General features: G+C 52.9%; 1 protein-coding gene across 1 annotated transcript in view; it reads left to right on the top strand.

The window, feature by feature from the left end:
• Nucleotides 1–13,399: 13,399 nt before the first annotated feature.
• Nucleotides 13,400–20,033, top strand: part of TPO (thyroid peroxidase) — a gene marked incomplete at its 5' end in the record, with an annotated part of 53,337 nt that continues 46,703 nt past the window's right edge. Inside the window, one exon of the mRNA XM_079111614.1 lies at nucleotides 13,400–13,493. Coding sequence (XP_078967740.1) covers nucleotides 13,400–13,493 — 94 coding nt within the window. The remainder of the gene's footprint in view (nucleotides 13,494–20,033) is intronic.

Raw genomic sequence — 20,033 nt, 5'->3', positions numbered from 1 at the left:
AGGCCTGCTTAGGGCTGCTATCTTGGCAGTGTGTCTGCTGGTGGGGCGGACACCTGCTGTCACCCCAGTCCCTGGGTGGTCTGCTGGAGGACCTCATGCTGACCAGCGTCCGTCAGAGCAGCACCTCTCCTTCTCCACCTTCCTGTACCAGTCCTTTGACCTGGGAGACGATTTGGACTCGACTGTACTTCCCCACCTGTACAGCATCCTGTGATCTCACCTGCACACACAGCAATGGCAGCACAGGCTTGGGTTTGGGTAGAGTGGTCAAGAACTGAATGAGGGGTGAAGAGGAAGGTGTGTCTCCTCACTGGTCCTCGTCTCAGGACAGCCTGGAAGCAGGAATCAGGGCCAGGGCAGGCAGCGGCCCCCAAGCCAAGGGGCCAGGCCAGTGTCTGGGGCTCTGTGAGACCCACTCTCCCCGTGGTTAACCAAGGCACTGGGTGAGAGGGAAATCTGCGTGAGCAGCCTGCACTTCTGGGAAGTCTAAGGATGCATCTCAGAAGGGAAACACCCAGTGTGCTCCTCACTTCTGTTTGCTGATCATTCTGAGTGCAGCTGGAGGGGCCTGCGGGCACAGGGCCTGTCGTGACTGCTGGGTGCTTGGTGTGCACTGTGGCTTTGCTCCTACGCCCTCTCCCCGCCCAGACCTGCCTCCTCAGAGCCCACCTGTTGCAGTTAGCTTTCTTCACTGCTGTGACAAGAGACCTGACAAGCACAAGTAGAGGAGGAAGAGTCGAACTGGAGGCTCACGGTTTCAGAGGTCTCAGTCCATGGACGGCTGGCTCTATTCCTCAGGGCTCCAGGTGGGGCAGGACATCATGCAGAAGAGTGTAGAGGAGGGAAGCAGCGCAGGACATCACACCAGGAAGCAGCGAGAGTCTCCACTCACCATGTACAAAGTATACACAGGAAAGCACCCCAGGGGCCCACCTCTGGCCACACCCACCTGCCCACGGGCGGCCCCTCTAATCCCACAGGGGATCAGGCACTGATCAGGTCCAGGCTCTCAGGACCCATCACGTCCCTGAGCCTCTTGCACCGTCTCACGCTGAACTCTCGGGGGGACGCAGCACATCCGAGCCCTGCCACCACAGCAGGGAGACCGAGGGCTCCTGCACATCTGCAGCTTTGTCATCTGCTCTAGGTCATGGTCGTCATGGTTGTTGGCAGTTTCCAGAAATTGCTGAATAAAATTTCCAGGTAACTTCTTGCCCCAAGTCAGTGAACGAGAGTGAGTCTCGGGAACGTTCAGTTCTCAGTGAGTGAGCAATGCTAGGCCTGCTTGTTTCTTTTTCTGGTGACAGCCACTCCCTGGAATAAAACAAGAAGGAGCCGGCTGATAAGCGCAGCAGGGTGGAGCTGCGGCTGCGAGGTGAGGGGTGAGTCCCCAGCTGGCGCAGTGAGGGAGCCCGGCAAGGGGTGAGTCCCCAGCTGGCGCAGTGAGGGAGCCCGGCAAGGGGTGAGTCCCCACCTGGCGCAGTGAGAGAGCCCGGCAAGGTACTGCAAGGGGCTGGTGAAGGGTTTGAGATCCGTTTCCCTGCAGAGGCCCACCTGTTGGGGCCACCATGGGAGCCCCGAGGGGACCCTATAGTGTCCTGGGTCAGCCCTGGGGCCCTGCGCAGGCAGGTGGGGCAGTGGGCCAGGTCTGGGTGCCCACCATATTCACGACAAAGCCGCTGTCAGCCACTTCATCCTGGGTGAGGGTTTGCTGGGATAATGGAGTCATGTTCAGAGAACTTCTAAACTAAATTCTAAACACTTCATAAAGTGTTTCCAGATTGGAGGGATCCAGACAGGCACACCACCCCAGGGCGCCCCTCGACTTCCGACTGTTGAGGGCCAAGGCACCGAGGTCCCACAGATGCAGAGAGAGCTCTAAGCCCAGGGCACCGTCCTCCTGTTGTGAAGGACTCTCCAGCTTGAACCAGCCCCTCCCTGCACCAAGGACAGGAGGGCCCTCCACAGCCCTGGTCAGCAAGCACCACCACCAGGGCTCCACCTGCAGAGGGCTCCTGCAGGACACCTGTCTACCACCCTCTACTGGTCACCCTGGGCAGCTCCCCACCTCATAGCCAGGCTTTTGGGTCTTGTATTTAAGCGCATTATTTAAATGCACCCCTGGGTGACCCATGGCGCAGGGCTCCCACCTATGAGCCAAGGTGCAGGTCAGACCCCAGTCTGTCTTCCCGCTGTGCCCTCTCTTTGACCAATGTCATTTGTAGGGTCACAGCAGGAGATCCTGAGAGGGCAGGGAATAATTCACACTGCCTGCATGTCACCATGAATGGCTGAACAGCACAACAGGGCACAGGAGGTGGCCTCACGTGGGAGAGTCAGACCACAGCAGCACTGCAGGACAAATACTGGGTGTGCTCCTTGGAGCCCCGTCCTGCCCCTCCCCCACGTACCCCACCTGAAGCAGGAATCATCACTCCCACTCTGCCGAAGGAGTGCGAGACCCATGGCATGGAGGAACTGGCCACATGTTCAGCTGGTCAGTGTGACCAATCCAGATCCAGAAACTGCGTGAGGCAAGGACCCTCTGAGGCCTTGGAGCTGCAGCTCTGGAGACAAGTGCAGAGGCCCTGCACTTCAGGGGGACAGGAAGACGGGCGCCCTGAGGGCTGTTGAAGAGCAGGAGACTGCACAGCGTGAGGAAGGACGTGCGGGCAGAGTGGAAATGCCCCACATGGCGGCCCACACTGTGCTGTGCACCTGGGGCTACTGGGCGCAGAGCACTGGTCCTGTGCTTTCTCTCCCTTCAGATGCGGCAGTGAAGCTCAGCTGCAGGAGCCTGCAGCAGTCCTCCCTCCGTGGTCGCCGACTGGACCCTGCAAACCCCGTTGCTTTCATGCTTCCACATTATGAAGCAGGGAGAGGCACAGACACCAAGCGCTACAGAACCAGGGCCTTCGTTTGTCCTAAGACCACACTTGATGAACCGACTCGGGTATGGCCTGACTTCCTTGTCTTAAAACTGGAACGGAAGCAGTTTCTCCAAGTGCTTGCCAAAACCTTGAAGGAAACAATCGAAGACATCAGGTTGAAATGAGACCTTAGGGAGCACAAATCATTGTGTTTGGGACTTAACATGGCAGGGTGTCCTCCAGCAGGTGGTGGGACCCTCACTGCGCAGGATCTGAGGAGCTGAGCACCCTCGGGAGCAGGAGGCCTCCATCTCCAGGGCCACGTGCAGGGCAGGGAGGGAGGTGTGTGAGCTGGGTCTGCTGGGCTGTGGGGACCAGCCTGTGCTCCCTCCGCACAGGTCTGCACGTGGGGTGTTGCCTCTTGGGCTCCTCAGCCCCTGCTGGAGAGAACCTGGCTTGCCTGTCCTGCAGGCTGAGGGACGAGGACCCACGTGATTCCAGGAGTGCCTTGTACTCCAGCCTCACTTTGACTTCTGTGCAATGGGCCAGTGAAGGTACTGGCTCTGAGAAGTTATCTTAGAAGGGACAGAATGTTCTGGAACACAGTGATGGTGTGAACATAAAACAGACTCTGATTTTCTTTGGTCACTCAAGCAGATGCAGTTCAGCAGCGGGAGACTGTGGCTCTGGGCTGGGAGCTCTCATGCTGGCAGCTTGGGCTCAGGGTGACAGTACTGATCTACAGGGCTGGCTGCTGGGGCCTCCGCAGGCTGCTGCCAGTCACAGATTGCTGGTGAGTGGGCTCCCACCCCAGGGCCAGCCCTGGTCCCAGGAAGGCTTCGATTCCCTATTCCACATCCACTATTGCATACCCTGGAAAGATGGACTTTAACCCAACATAGGGCAAGTGATGCTCTGAAGAAATCTCACGTGTGCTCTGCTTCATGTGGCTTCAACTGCAGATCCTGGCATGAAACTCCACTGGTAGAAAGAGAACCTTGTAGTGCAGTCCAGCAAACTTGACTGGTGGAGGCCAGGGACTTGCCTGCGTTGTTTAAAACGACAGCCAATGTGCGAATCTGTCCACTTAGCCCCCTGCAGCAGACTTGGTCTGCTGCCTGCTCTCGGACAGTCACAAAGGTGAGGAGACGGACTCTGCATCTACCAGTACACATCTCCCACTTCCCCTCAGACACCGGAGCACAGGAGCTTGTTCTAAACTCAAATATCTTAGCATACAGTGATTCTCAGTATGTTTTCATTGAACTGAATAAAAGTGGATGTGCTCTTTGACCCTTACTGCTCATTACTAATAACACAGGCATGGGGAGGCTGTAAGAGGTAAATAAGACAGTTCTCTCCATCCTGCCCCTTGGTCAGAGGAGCTATAAAGGATCTGTGACCATTTCTAATGACGAGAGACCATAAAGAAGAATAAAGCAGCCTGGAACAGTGGTGCATGCCTATAGTCTCAGAGACTCAGAGGCTGAGTCAGGAGGATCACAGATTCAAGGCCAACCCCAGCAACTTATAAAAGGCCCTAAGCAACTCAGTGAGACCATGTCTCAAAATAAAACATAAAATGGACTGGGGATGTGACTCAGTGGTTAAGTGCCCTGGGTTAAATTCCAAATACAAAAAAAGCAGAAGGAGACGTTGCACAGGGCACCTGGTATTAGCAGCTGTGAGAGAGCCACATGGTACCCTGAGGGGCTGCTGTCTGTCTACAGCACAGGGCCAGGTGAGATCCTCTGAACGCCAAGATGTTACCCGGTCAGAGGTTGGAATAGAGTGGGAGGAACCTGCTGAGCCAGGGGAAGGTGCCACCGGCCAGGTGGGCGCTCCAGGGCAGCAATACCAGGGAGCGGGGGACAGAGCCTTCAGGCAAGAGTGCTACGTCTTGCAGACCATCGTTGGACATTGGAGCATTTGAGGCCAGGACAGATTGCAGTGTTTTTCTGTCTGCTATGGTAAGAATTGAAGACAGGAATCAAGAGCAAAAGAGGGGCAGGAGGCCTTTCCAGTGGTGCAGGAGGGAGGGGATGCTTCCTGGGCCAGGGGACACAGGCAGTGGGGAGAGGGTCTATGGTGGGATTAGCCTGGGCGACGAGGGAAGCAGGAGCTTGCTCTGGTGGTGGAGTGTGAGCCGCTCTGCACAGAGTGGGAGGACTCGGGGGAAGCGGTTGGGGAAGCAGATCGGAATGCACTCGAGAGAGTCTGAGCTGCCCCCTGAGCACTTAGGAGATGTCCAGAACAAAGCAGGTAGATGCCCTGTTGGCCCCAGTTGAAGTCCAGGCTGCAGGCTTGATGGCGGATACCTGCCTGAGTGGCACTTAAGTCCCTAAGACCTGGCGGAATGGTGACCGAGGGGAGGTTATGGATAAGTGAGGCCCCTGCCACGCCCTGGGGCCCCTGGTGTTTAGGCAAGGGCTCTGGAGGAAACCATGGAGCAGGAGGGAAATGAGGAGGGTGTGCAGTCAGACCGTCCATGCAGAAGAAGGCTCCAGGAAGAAGGCCCCAACCATCCTGGGGATGCTGCTTTGGAAGGTGCTGGAGAGTATCTGAGTGGGCAGAGTGGGTGAAAGGGAGGAGAGAGTAGAGACCGTGGTCACTTGGCTCCATGGAAAACACCACCCTTGGCAATGCCTGCAGGACAGGAATCGCTGTCCTTGTGGCTTTCAGAGGGCTGTTCAGCAGCCTGAGGACATTTGTGCTCTGCAGACATCACCACTCACAGAAGGGCACATCTCCCCCAGCCCGGCAGCCTCGGTCGGCCTCCTGTCCTATGAAGCTGATGCCTCTAGGTACCCTGCCTAGTGGGATCGTGGAACACCTTTCTTTTCTGACTGGCTGCTTTCACTTCCCATGATATCATTAGCATGTGTCAGTGTCTTCCCTGTTTAAGGCCAAATAATGTCTGTTGCAGCTGTACACACACACGCGCGCGTGCACGCGCGTGCTTGTGTATCTGTGCACCTGCAGGTGCATGGGCACTTGCTTTGGGTGACTGTGAGTGATGCTCTTGTGAACCTGGGTGTGCAATATACAGCCCCTGGTTTCAGGCTCCTCCAGGTGGAGGTCAGGATCCAGTGGTAGCTCTGTGCTGATTTCCTGAAGAGCTGTCAAACCACTGTCCATGGTGGCTACGCCAGCTCAGCTTCCCATCGGTAATGCACAGGGTCTCAGTTTGCCCATAGCAATTTTCTATTATTTTAAGACAGTGTGATTATAAAGGAGATCAGAGAAAATGGGTAGATTCAGAGAGGGTATTAAGAAAATATCTAAATAATTCAGTAGGGCAGGAAATTGCTGATGCAAAAGAAGGATGTACTTCTTGCTAAGTAGACAAAAGCAGAGGATCTGCATCAATGGCCCAGGTCAGGATGCCCAAGGGGCTTGGACTTTGTTGCACACCGTGCTTCAAGAGGGTAGAGGCACCACAGAAGGATGCACAGGTAAGCACTAGTTCACCCAGGTGTAATATCAGGGTCCTCCCAGATGCACAGGACATGCTTCATCTTTGGATTTAGGATCACTAAGACACATGTGGATTCCTTAATCTCAGGGCAGCCACAGTGGAAGTTTACTGAGGGACCTTTGTGCCCCTTGGTCACAGAGCTGACTGGGCTGGGCAACTGGTAAACACAGGAGTGAGCTGTGGGGCATGGATTTCCTCCAACTAATGCAGATGGGCTTATTTGGGTGCCTACAGGAGTTTGGACTTTCAGAAACTCAACACAATGACTGGTCAGAGCTTCTCTTATAGTTCCTGGCCATTGGGCAGTAGCAGGTTCGGGCCTCCATGTACACAGGCATGCAGTGAACCAACCAGCTTCAGTGACCCTGTCCGTCCATGGCACCCAGTGCACCAACAGCTCAGTGGGTCTTCCTACAACTGAACCCCAAACACCACGGAGAGCAGGAGAAGGGGTGTGGCGATGGTGTCTTCAGTACGCCCCACTGCCTGTGCTCCAGAGTGCAGCAGGAGGAGAACCAACTGTGGGGCAGGGCTGTCGGAGTGTGGGAAGAGCAGAAGGCGTGACATAATCATGGCTGGGGGTCAGACCATGACAGGTGGTGATGGGCCGCAGCGAGTCCTCTCAAAGCAAACGGTCGTGCATGAAGGGGGCCTGGGCAGCAGGTCCCTGGGTGGGGAGTGAGTACTGGGTGAGAGAGGACAGAGTTAAGGGCCAATACAAGGGTGGTCACACGATGTTGATGGTCACATGGGACTCCAGCAGGGCCTCAGGGGAATGAGCCCTAGGGAGGGAGGTGGGGCCCAGGGGTGAGTGGGCAATCATGTCTCTCGGGTGTGGGCACTGCTCAGGTTGGTGGCCCAGAGCAGCAAGCAGGAGAGGGTGCAAAAGGGAGACTGTGTCAGGGGGTCTTCCCAAGGCATTCCCTCATGGGGTTGTTAATTAACACAACAGAACATAACTGACCAATGCTTGCATGTGACACGTGTTTGCAAAGGTGAGGACTCACCATCTGAGGACTGGGCTGCCTCTAGCAGCCTCACAAGGAGGCCAAGTCTGCGTATTTGGGACGGTGATGCCATGGTGGGCCAGGCTGGCTAGACACAGTAGCAGGAGTCCAGCCCAGAGCTTGCCCGGTGTGTCCAGAGGCTTATATTCCCTAGAGGGCCTCCAGTCAGAACAAGAGTGGACCCCAGACCTGGAGGAGAGGGAGGACCTCCAGCAGGCTGGGACCCTCCAGAGCCACGTGGTCACAGAGGCCAGCAGGGACTAGCCAGTAGTGAGGAGCTGGAAAGCAACGTCCAGGAAAACACAAACATGTTCCAGGAATTCCAAAGTGCACCAACACGTTTCCCAGGACAGACAGATGTGCCCAGAGGGATGGGGGCAGGAGATTTGGGACAGCATCTGGCCCTGAGGACCACACATCCACAGCTTACCAGCAGCGTGGACCTGTAGCTAAGAGGGCATACAGGACATGTGTGCTTGCCCTTTGGCCACCTGAGAACCTGCAGCTCCGAAATGCCTCTTGCTCAGCAAAGCCGACCTCTGATTTGAGAGCCCATTGCTCCTGCAAAGTGGGAGGGTACGTAACCGCATCAGTACCAGGTGAGCACAAGGGAAAGCCCAGTGCCACTCTCTGTTCAGTTCTGTGGTGTGAAGGATGGGACAGTTCCACCCAAACACTGTGTCAGACAGAGATCCGTCTCTGCCACGGGGCTCCTGTTTGCACAGACCTGTCTGGCTGGCTCACAGAGGTCTCGAGGCAACCTCTAGAAAGTCATGTTTTAGCAAACGAGTCAACTCTTCCCCCACACTTTCCCTGCAATCAGCCTGAAACATGCAACTTATAAATAAGTAAACTCACATGTTTAGTGGTGTAAACCCCTCGAGCATTGTTAGGGACGAAGCCGAGAACTCCAACTTGGTGTTCCTACCTTACGGAACACACTGCTCGTTGTCCTTGGGATATCCAAATAAAGGGCATTTTGCAAACACAGGGGTCTGTTCAGACCCCTACCTGGTGTTTGATCATTGCTGAGCCTCAGTCTGCTCATTGAAACAGAACCGAGGCTGGACATCCTTCAAAGACGCACAAGACGCAGCCTGGTGCCGGCTTCCCCAGTCGACTCTTGGCAGGTGGTGTCCCGGTGGCGGATCTGCAAAAACGACGCTCTCCGTGTTTGCTGCAGCCCCTTGTGCCTGCAAGCTCTCTTAGTTGGGGGATTATTCGTGCTTCCTAATCATGTGATCCCATTCTCTCCAAGGAAAACACAAGTAGCGTGGGGCTATTTCTTTGCCAGGGATTTGTGGAGACTCTCCTGGGTAGAGGATGATCAAGACCCCCACCAGCTGATGGTGCTGTCACATGGAGGACTCACCGCACCTTTCCCAGACTTCTCCTGGGAGCACTGGCAAGGCCAGTGCCTCTCCTAGACGCACAGTGGAGCACTGGACGCTGGACCCCCTCCAGCTTCCCTGACCACCTCACACCTGGAGGCAGGCTCAATTGGCCTTTGCCCTCTGCCCTCTGGTGGCCGTTCTTGACCAGGCTGGGGCTGACCTGTGCCCTCTAGTCCCATCTTGTCACAATTGCCTGTCTCCTCCAACAGGTCCCCAAGCCCCACAGGCATTCCGCTGGGAAGAGGTCCACCTGTCCTTGCCTGCCCCTGACTGAGGCAGGCCCCTACACTCCCCTCAGGGCTGCCGCCTGCCTCCTGACAACCCAAGAGCGCTTTATCTCACTTCTCAGAAGCTCATTTCTCTGACTCCCGCGGGGCTGCTCTGAGGCTCACCCTGCAGCAGTTCCAGACATGCAGCCTTATGCAGAAAGAGCCCACTCCACAAAGCATACTGAAGAGGGTTGCTCTGACATTTCTGGTGTGGAATTTTATCTGCATGGAGCCCCCATCTCATGCAGACAAAGGAAATGGACCAGAGAAGCACCAGTCGCCCCGCTTCCCCCTTCTCCCAGCAAGTCTCCGTGAACAGTGACCCCAGCAGAGACCAGGGTTATCACTCCCTGCTGGCTTGTGGTGCCCACTGACACCTGGTGACATGGTGTCCCGTGTCCTGAGATATGGGGATCCTCATGCAGTCTGCAGCCCCACCGCCTGCCTGCTGGGGCTTTGTGTTCAATGCCTGCTCACTCACTTCAGCTCTGGTGCTGCTGGAAATCCGTTGACTTGACTCAGACTCTCCCCAGACACTCCACGAGCCAATTCTGCACTGGGACATACTCGTCACAGAGGAGAGGGCCTCCCAAGCTTCTGCTCAGAGGAGGAGACCAGCCTGTAGCACTCAGATCCCAGCCCTGAGAGAAGCCCCAACCTCCTTACCAGGCTTCTCCTAGACACACAGTGGCACACTGGACACTGGTCCCTCTCTGGAAGGATCACCTTACCCAGCTCAACCCTGGATGGGGCACAAATGACATGGGAGAGGTGAGTGCCCTTCATACCGTACAGCTCAAGTTCAGGACAAACCCCTCTGTTTCCTCCTCCAGTGTCCTAGCTCGAGGCTCTAGGCCTGGGCCTGATCAGGGAGGCAGCCTCACTGCAGCAGTAAGGAATGTCTTAAGGGAACCTCAGCAAGAGGCTTCAGAAGGACAGAAGGACAACCCTTCAACTGTTAGGCAAACTGACCAACAGACCCCTTGCATATTGTCCTCTTAACAAAAGCCAAAATACTTTATTTCTGCTTAAGAAGGATATGTTATTTTTACAGTCCACTCCCTTTCCTATTCAGAAAAGTCACTAGTTACAGTCACTAGTAACTTGCTCAGAACTCACCCAGTGCCGTGTCTAACACCTGACATTAAACTGAGGTCATCGAGTGTTCATAAGTCACATCCACTGACACTCACCAATATTCCAGTTACCCCTGAGAACAAGCTAAAGTCACAAAAGTAAGGACCTGTATGCAGCCTTCCTATGTCTGAGGTTGAGGGAGGCTACAACTGTTGAGACCCTGCCTTCAGACTGCACCGCAGAGGGTATCCTGGAACTGCAGACAGCACTCCACAGGCCAAGACTCAGGTCTATGCGGGCGGATGCTCTGAGGGCTGCTGGGCCGTGGCACTCGACCCTCCCAGGAGAGTGCACGTGGCCTGACCAAGGCTCAGAACAGCTGGAGGGCTCTTGAGAGCCTCCTCACACCCCACTGAGCCTCCGGAAGGCAGGCACTGCTGGAAGGCAGGCGCCCCTGGGGTCCTCAGACGTCAAAGGCACAGGCTGCTCTTTTGCAAGTTGTGGTGGGCACTGGCCCTGGGGCAGAGAGCCCTGGGTTCCATGACCTTGAGAGGGTCAGCTGGCTGATGTCGGAGGCTACATGTGAGTGCACAACCGGCTCAAGCACTTTTAGAAAACCAGGTAATTAAATCAGAGTGGTCAGGTCTCCCCTCTCTTGAAGTTGGCTCTCATTGATGGGCCTACACTGTCCCTGCCCTGGCTTCCTGCTTCTCTTGGGAAGGACATTTTCCCCCTACTGGGAAGGCTGCTAGCACGTTTGAACCAATGCTGGCAAGCTCCCATTGCTTCTGGTGAGGGAGCCGGCTGGTGGGATGGCTGGGTGACTAGTGCATAGAGCTGCAGATGAGAAGAAACTGAAACTCAGGACATCTGTGCAGTTGGGGTCACCTGCTCCTGGAGGCAGGTGTGAGGCGCACAGCTCACTCTGCCTTCAGCAGGGAGGGCCAAGGAGCCCTTCTCAGCCCCGTGCTCAGGACCATGCTGGGTGATGGAGTGGGCTGGCGGATCTGGGGCCACAGAGACCTCAAGGCAGAACATGGCTTGTTCAGCCCAGGAACCTCGAGGTTTGATCACATTCACACATTTCCTGCAACACAGGAAGAGGCTCCAGGAGACAGCGAATCTAGGGAAAGAATGCACTTCAATGATGGAGAAATTCAACAGCAAATTCCTCGTCCACTTTTCCTCTTTGTGAGAACTCTGTGGCATCTGCACTAGATCTGCATCTCCACCTCTAGTAAAATGTGCAGGAATGTCTAAGGGCAGGCAGGAGGTCGACACTGGCCTGGGGAGATGGCACGGTCAGATGTGCCTGGGTGGATTCTCCACGGTGGGTGCAGTGCTGCCAGCCTCCCCGGCAGGGTCAAAACTCCTCTGCTGTTGAGTTGAAGCAGGAGCTGGGGGCACGGCTGGGGCCCTGGAGACACCTCGCTCCCCGTGGATCCCAGCTCCCTCCTTGTCCTGCGGAACACCAGGGTTATGGAAACCCTCAGGCTAACTGCAGAGCTTCCAGGATCGCTGGAGGCAGCCATGTCTGCTCCTCAAATCTCTGTCAGTTAAAGCCTTTAACTTGTCTGACTAAAGTAAATTGGAAAATGCCTACTGACCTAAACTTGGGTTTGAACAGCCCTGAATCGCCCTTCAGATCTTACTGGGAAGCCACACAAGTGTGAATCCAGTTTACTTTGAGATGATTGTAGCGGAGCAAGAGGTGGCAGGGCCCTCGTGTCCTCACCACCTCCCCTGTGTGGATGCTGCATGGCCACAGCACCTCCTTCCCACAGGACGCGAGCAGTGACCCTGCTCTGTCCACTGCGGCAGCTCACACGCTGGATCCCAGCTTTTCCTCAGGGCTCTTTTCCTACCCAGAACTCAGGGCAGGCACCATGTTGCCCAGAGACCCCTGGACTGAGCTTCCTCCACTCAATCAGGCTTTGCTTGGAAGTATAGCCAAATCTATCACTTACAGACAACGCCATGCCAACGGCCACGTGCACACGGAACCCAGGCATGGAGAAGGTCATGCCCACCCTCCTGTGTGGAATCCAAAGGTCAACGTAGAGGACTGAAGGTGGCTCCAGGGCTATAGGGCACCTCCCTGGTGCCCATCAAAGGTGCAGCTTCAAGTTTAAGACGAGCAAGTCCTGGGATGTGGGCACAATGCAGAGACTGCAGCAGGTGCTGCTCACTTGGAATTGCTGAGAGAGACCCCCAGTGTTCTCCTCACAGGAACAGGTCAGTGGTGGTGGACCAGATGCAGTCCTTCACCATGCTTACGGAGGCAGAGCGGAACTGTGTGCAACATCCACTGGGCAGGTGTAGCTCCCCAGGCCTCCCTGTCCATCTAACTCATGGGCAGGGGCTGGGCCACAAGTCCTGCATGATGTGGCACCTGTGTCTGGCCACCCAGGATGCAGGAGGACCCAGCCCAGGGACAAGAGCACCAGCGCGGGTTCTGTGGCAGGAGGGTAGAGTTGCTCCACCTCCCAAGCACTTGAGAGGCAGCAGAGCAGAGGGGGTTTATACGGGGGAGCCAGGCTGGGGCAGGCAAGGTCCATGTTCCAGGAGAGCTTCTCCACTGGTAAGTGCCCGACCACGCATGCTTGTCTCCTTCCTGAGGAGGGTCGGGGGGCTGCGGTTGTGAGACGCTGACTTTCCCATTTTCTAAGAGAAATCTGTCCCTGGCACTTGGAGAGTGACCTGTGCAAGCCTGTTACTGGCCGAGGCAGGCGTGGGCAGCTTCTCCTAGCAGAGCCACGTTGGCAAAGTCGATCGCCCCCGTGACTGCTGCTGCAGAGGGCCGGTGGCATCCTCCTTAGTACCCCGCCCAGGCGCAGCTAAGAAAGCCTGCTTTGTCTGAACAAAAATTCTGAAATCCCTTGGCGGGTGAGAGTGCCGTCAGACGGCACAGAGAGGTGGGGCTTTGAATCGCCTTTCCTTAAAACGCGGGGTTCCTAACGGTCCTTGGTTCCCCAGAGATACTAGGGGACTAGATCTCTTTATTCCCAACAGTATTCCAAGTGAGTTCACATGATCTGACAAGGCCATCACCTGAAATCAGTCACCCTGACCACGGCTGGTGGCTGGAGCTGCCAGACCTGAGTGCTCCATCTGTGAAGTTGGGCTGCGTCCGCTCAGTGCCTCCTTCTGACGGTGTCTTCCTGCCCCAGAGGCCACGGGAATCGTGCAGTGCCAGCCCGGGGCTTGGGTGGGTGGCCACAGCAGGGCGGGAGTGGGGGCGGATTCCAGGACCTGGCCCTGTGTCAAGCGCCCTGTGCTCCTCCCGTCCCGTTGCAGCCCCGGCATGAGGGTGCCGGCAGCGCTGACGCTCACGCTGGCTGCGGCCTGTGCTGGGGCGCTCTTCACCTTCATCCTGGGAGGCAGAGGACTCCTGCGGGGTGAGTAGCAGACACAGTGCTATCCTCTCAATGGTCATTCTCACCTAGCACACGGCCTAATGTGGCTCTTGAGCGTCCCTCACCCCCCTTGAGTGTAGCTGTGCCAGGTTTTTCCAAAGGAAAATGCAATTCTCGGGCTCAGACAGATTAAAATAATTTTTCTGAAGAATTGATGTTCCTAAGGTCACAGAATTTAAAACTTTCCATTTTTCACCATTCATATGTTTGAACAAAAATTCCTTTGTGAATATTTTTGTTTCTTTGCTCTAAGATCATTTTTCATGAAGTGGCTTCCCTAGGGTGGGTTCTGGAATCAGTGTGTGGCAATGCAGAATCAGGGTAAGAACGCTAAGGAGGCACGGTGCTTAAAGCAGACACCCTTCACTTGAAAAATAAGTGAATACAATTGCTGGAGGGCTGGTCGGATCCTGAGCTGTGTGCATGCTCCCCGGCCCCTGAAGGCCCGTCCCCTGGACGTCACTGGCACATGGAGGAACCTGTCAGACTCTGAGGATCCTGGTCCTGAAGGGACACCCAGCCCTCGAGCCCTCGCCAGTCGCGCCCACACCCAGCCCTACCTCCTACTGACGACCAGGATGCTGCCCACAGTCCACAGACTCTCGAGCTGTGGACACAGCATGGTGCAGGCTATCGGGGCAGAAAGGAGATGCTCACTCTCGCACCAGCATCTTCCTGCAGTGTCCTTGCCAGGGCCCAGTGGACCTGCTCCCACCCCTCTAACTCCAGGTCCTCACCTGCGAGCAGAGAGAACGGGAGAGCTGCCCACCGCCATCATCCCGGTTAGCATTAATGCAGGGAGCGTGTTGCCCTGTCCAGGGTAGCAGAAGATAAAGGCCCCTCCACAAACAGCAGGGCGCTCCGGAACAAAACTTACTGCTCAAAGGGCTTTACTCCTTTATTCTGTGAAGTGCTTAGAAAACATGACTCGTCTCAAGGAGTTTCAGCTTTACGTCCTTGGTATAAGATACTTGCTTTACCTCTGGACATGGAGGCAGGAGCTTCAAGACAATGCACTCCTTTGAGCTTCCTTTGAAACACAGTCCCATCAGCTGCATTTCACCTCAGCCAAAGCTGAATCGCGTTGGAAGACCAGGACCCTGGGTGATGGGTTGGTTGGATGCACAGCGCTTCTGCTCACAGTGCCCTCCCTCTCTGTCGTGCAGAACCTGGTGGGGAGGACCTTCCCGGAAGGTCAAAGCACAAAGGGAAAAAGCCCTCATCTCCTGAAAATTCTGAAATAAAAATATTTGAAAATTTACAAGTTCTACTTTTCCCAGAAAATGTACACATTGTAAGTACAAAAGGACGAGAAGCAGACCTCATCGGATTCATCGGATTCAGAGAAGCCTTTATGCCGTCTCGATCTCGGGTGCCGTGGGGGCCCACTTTCTGAGTGGAAGATGGCCGTCAGTTACAGAGGGGTTTCTGGGTGCAGTGAGGGTGGTGTCATCACTGAAACCCCACCTGCAGTTTTGACCAAGCGGTTTTGACAGTCAGGGGCTAATAGTCCAGGTAAAACCAGACCCTGAGGGATGAGTACTCAAATCTTGCCATTGTCATTTAGGACTAACTTGATGTGGGAAGGTCAAGGTTTAGGGCCTGGCCTTCAATATCTGCCCCTTTGCCCCAGGGCCCATTGTTACCAGGAAAGAATGCTCTGGGAGAGGTTTAATGTCTGGCTGATTCCTCCTCCCTCCTCCAGAGCCACACCGTCCCTCCGTTTTTTGGGGGGCTGTATAGGAACACGTTTTCCATGACCCTTCACACATGACCGTCGCAGATCTGAGAAAAAGTGGACACGGCCCTTCTTGAAAACCCTGAAGGAGTGTGCGTCACAGAGGCCCTGTGTTCCCGATGGGTGGTTTCTGATGTTTGTGCAAGATCGGATGCATGAGTCCTTGTCTTTCAGCCAGTATCCCTGCAGGTCACAGCTGTTGAAAGAAGTTAAGTGGCGCGGCCTGCAGATTGAGGAATCTGGGAAGACTGTGGGGGGGTTTGCTTAAAGAGAGTTGGAAAACTCCATTCCAGCTCACTGGGTTTCAGCAAACAGAAATCGTTAAAATCAGAATCCAGCAGCTCTGGGTGAAAGCCAAGTGCTGAGTCAGCGAAGCGCGAAGCTCAGGTCTGGCGCTGGTTCTGGTGTTGGAGAAGGAAGATTTGGGCCCTTGTCTTGTTTGTTTCATTCTGCCTGGTTTTAGCGAGCGCTGGTGGAACTAGCAACTTCTCTTTTTCCTAATAACAGTACTTTCTAGTGCAGCAGTTTCCTGAATTCATCTCTCCTGTGTGAACTATATGATGGGAACAGGCCCAGGGAACTTTGGGGGTCACTGCACCCTACTGGAGCAGAGGCCACCTTCAGCCGGTGCTCACACTGAGAGCCCAAGAAGGTCTCCTGATCAAGGAGCTGAGTTGGGAAACTCAGGAGAATTTCATATCCAGTTCTGAAAATCACAGTTCCTCTGTCCACGATCTCTGGGTAGTGTGCCTCTGCAGAGAAAACACCAATGAACGGAGAGCAATGCCCAACCTGAGGGGTGCCAGGGTCAGGAGAGGAGGCCCAGCACACCCGCAGGCACAGGGATGACTTTGGGCTGAGGTGCTGAGAAGAAGCTGGTTCTGGAAGAGCTCTCTGCCCACCGCCTTGCCTGAAAGCAGGACACAGACTTGCTCGGTGCCCTCTCCCCTCCTGACTGAGGACAGAGGTGAATGCCAGAGACCAGGGGCTGGCCAAACTTGCCCCTGGCCACGTCCACCTCCAGCTGGGCATTGCCTGTCCCCCAAGGTCAGGGTCCTTTTCCTTTTTCAGCCGCTTCAGCTTTGCTTATCTGCCCTTCTGCCCCAGGGCCTGTTGTTGTTAGGAAAGTGCTCTGGGAGAGGTCTGATATTCCGCCAATTTCCCCTCCCTCCTCCCGAGCCACACCGTCCCTCCATTTTTCTTGGGGAGCGGTCTTATAGGAATATTATTTTCCATAACCCTTCATGCCAGACTCTGAAAGGGGAGAAAGAATTGGGGCATCAGGTCATCCAGGTCATATCTGGCTGCTTCGAGCTGAGAAGGGGCAAAGTTGGGGGGACCCTCCTTTCAGAGTTCTGGAACAGAGCATGGAGACCTCGGTGGGGAGAGGTGTGGGGAAGAGGCTTGAGGTCACCGGAGGCGGAGTCCCCTTTGGAGTCCTCAGTGGGTCAGAAGGTGAGCAGGCGAATGGCGTCCACGTGTTCCTGGAGGCAGCCCAGGCTGCACAGGTAAACTTATTAAGAAGTTGTTCCGGGGCTGGGGAGATAGCTCAGCTGGTAGAGTGCTTGCCTCGCAAGCACAAGGCCCTGGGTTCAATCCCCAGCACCGCAAAAAAAAAAAAAAAAAAAAAAAGAAAAGTTGTTCCTGTATAGAATTAAGAGTAGGCAGAAGAAAGGTTTATTATAAGTACAGTGAAACCAGGTGATTATAAGACAGGTGATGATTAATTGATTAGCTAATACTAAGTGAATAATTTCAGCATATAATGCACTTGGGACTGTATTGTCCTTAGTCAGGATCATGGACCCTACTCAGATTTAGGGCGTACTCTCCATGATTCCAGGAGTCTGGGTCCTCTGAAGCATAGCAAGCATGATTAACTTTGGAACCATAATTTCCTGATGTTTTAACCATCTCCATCCTGCTTGACAATTATGCAAAATAAGAACAGAAATAAAATTAACAGTGTAGTTATAACTAGTAACCCAGCTACATGTGTAGAAAAGTATTTAAAAGGATTCAGAGAAGAAATTCCTTCAGCTAAACTGCCCCAAATGTCTTCATTATTAAGAGTAGGTGCTTTTGCATGGGCCGTGGCCAGAACCTGAGATTGCAATTTTAACACATCCAAACGGGCATTATGAGAAGGATCAATACTTACTTGAGTTTTCCAGGTCTTGGTAAAATTTTTGAAATTGCTGACGGAAATGAGTTGTGTGCATTGCCACCACTGCAGTAGAGCAGAGGCGTCATCCCAGCCACGATAACCATGCCAGCTGTGAGCCCTCAGATAAAGCATCTAGCACTTTTACAGGGAGCCAGGTGGCTACTGGCCTTTGGGAATCATAACAATTTGCCCTGAATTCTATCATATAGTCCAATTGGTACGTCATTGTGACATACGGTCTTCACATTTAACATAACATGTTTTGTGAGGCTTCATATTGTACTTCAATAGATCCAGACAATAAAACAGGGGTTTACTACACCTGCTGTGAGGTAGGACTCCGTAAGAAAGGAAATGTTAAGATGGGTAACATTTTAAATTTATTATATTGAAAATCACTGTTCGAGATTTGAAAAGGCTCCTGAGTCAGACTTATTTTCCATATTCCAGGTGGCTGTGGAGCTGTTTAATCTTGCCTCTCATCCCTCCTGGATTGGTTTACATAGAAACTGCATTCTTCCCTGATTGACAGATGTCAGGGAGTACAACCGAGTTTGTAAAGTCAGAACCAAACCAGTGACCTGTTGGATATCTGCAATAACTTGTGCTATTTTTATAGTGAATAGAGGTTCCTAACCCTCTGCTCCTGTGTTAATCCTGGTGGATGTCTTTAGCCCTATATATATAAAAAAAGATTAATTACATCTGGTGTGTGCTGTTATTAGAAGGGATAGGCTCTGGTTGTGGGGTAAAGTCATATTGAGGAGTAATTTTGGTAGTCAGAGATAAATATTGAGTCTCCCAAAGGAAAAAAGCTTCAGAATTTGGGGGCATCAGTGCTGTGGGCCTGACACAAATGTAGGTCTTAAGTTCCAATAAAGGAAAAATATTCTTTCTTTTTAAACCCAGTATGTCTGTATTTTGGTTATAAATGTTTTTGCCAGTTGTTCAACACCAAGCTGGTTAAATTGACCTTCTTCCTGTCCACTATTAAGAACCAGCTGGGTTCTCACAAGGTCACTCTTGGGAACTTGAGAGCAGCTGCTTAGCTCTCTCAGTGCCATCTGCTAGGTAGGGTCTCCGTGATGAGGTGGCCCCCCTGGGAAGCATCAGGGATGTCTCCTTTTTCAATGACCCTCCTCTTTGCAGCAGGTGCACTGCTTGACTTTCTGTTCTCCAGTGGTCTCATTCATATCCCCGATTGGGAGGTCATGTGGCCCAGACTTGCAAAGCTCCCTAGAGAAGTTCTCCCATTCCCTGTCAGGCTGACTCAGAGGGCAAGAGCCCAATACTGGTTTCTTGGTCCTTTTGTGTTAATATTGATCTTAAACATCCAGCAAGGCAGTCTCACCAGTCTTAAAGTGAGAGTGCTGGGCTTTAACTTTAATGTCTATAACTTTACAGTCATTTACCCTTTTATTTAACTCGGGTTCTGTATTAGTACTGGAAGTTACCATTATATACTATCTGCCCTATAGGTGATGGCTTATTATCTCAAGTTGACCTAGGTTGTGTGTTCTTGAAGTAGTACCTCTGCAAAACATTAACAGGTAACAGTTTTTAAAAATAAAATTAGCAAGAGTAAAAATATATTCAGCTTGCATCATAGCTATCCTAAATTTTGACTGAATCACACATTATATCCCCTATTTGAGATTACAACAAAATAAATCTTTTGAATACAACTTTAAATGAGCTGGATCCTAGTCTCCTGTGGAGTCATTCTGACATGCAGTGAGGTGGGATGCAGAACCTTATCTCAGGTAAGGTGGGGTCTTCACAAATCTTAGGTAAAGTGTTCTAGTTCTGAAGCTGGTCTTTGCCTCTTTCTTAAATGTCATTTTACGAAGTTTACTATATGGTTTCCTGAATCTATATGAACATTAGTTAACACAAATAACATTATATGTAAAACATGAATCAGAGAAAGGCTGAGAGAGCTTTTAACTTTCCTTTGTGTGGAAAAGTGGCAAAATGCTTTCATGTTTTGGGATAATGACCTTTAAACAGTTCAGGCTCTCATTATCTTTTAGAAATACATTTACATTTTCATCCCAGTGTAGAAGGTAACATAAGGTTCAGATCTAGTTACAGAACATTAAATGATATAAATAAAATTCACTATTCTTATAAGTTTAAAATTACAATTTCAGACAAATTTAGTTTGGAGAACAGCAGCTTGATAAATTTTCTGCTTTAAAGACTTGTTTACCTGGAAGACATGAACACGTTTGGTATGCCACACTAATGTCTTTATATCAAGCAAGTTTAGCTTTTAAAGGAAGATTCAGACTCTGAAATGTAGCATAATCTGTAAAGCAGTATGAGAGAGAGAGAGCGAGAGAGAGAGAGCGAGAGAGAGAGAGAGAGGAAGAGAGAGAGAGAGAGCGAGAGAGAGAGAGAGAGGAAGAGAGAGAGAGCGAGAGAGAGAGAGAGAGAGAGAGAGAGAGCGAGAGAGAGAGCGAGAGAGAGAGAGAGAGAGAGAGAGCGAGAGAGAGAGCGAGAGAGAGAGAGAGAGAGGAAGAGAGAGAGAGAGCGAGAGAGAGAGAGAGAGAGCGAGAGAGAGAGAGAGCAAGAGAGAGAGAGAGAGAGAGCAAGAGAGAGAGAGAGCGAGAGA

This window comes from Sciurus vulgaris (genome assembly GCF_902686455.1).
Source record: "Sciurus vulgaris genome assembly, chromosome: 14".
In the NCBI taxonomy this organism is placed as follows: domain Eukaryota; kingdom Metazoa; phylum Chordata; class Mammalia; order Rodentia; family Sciuridae; genus Sciurus; species Sciurus vulgaris.
The sequence above is the reverse complement of the archived record's forward strand: the minus strand, read 5'-3'. Positions and strand labels throughout refer to the sequence as shown.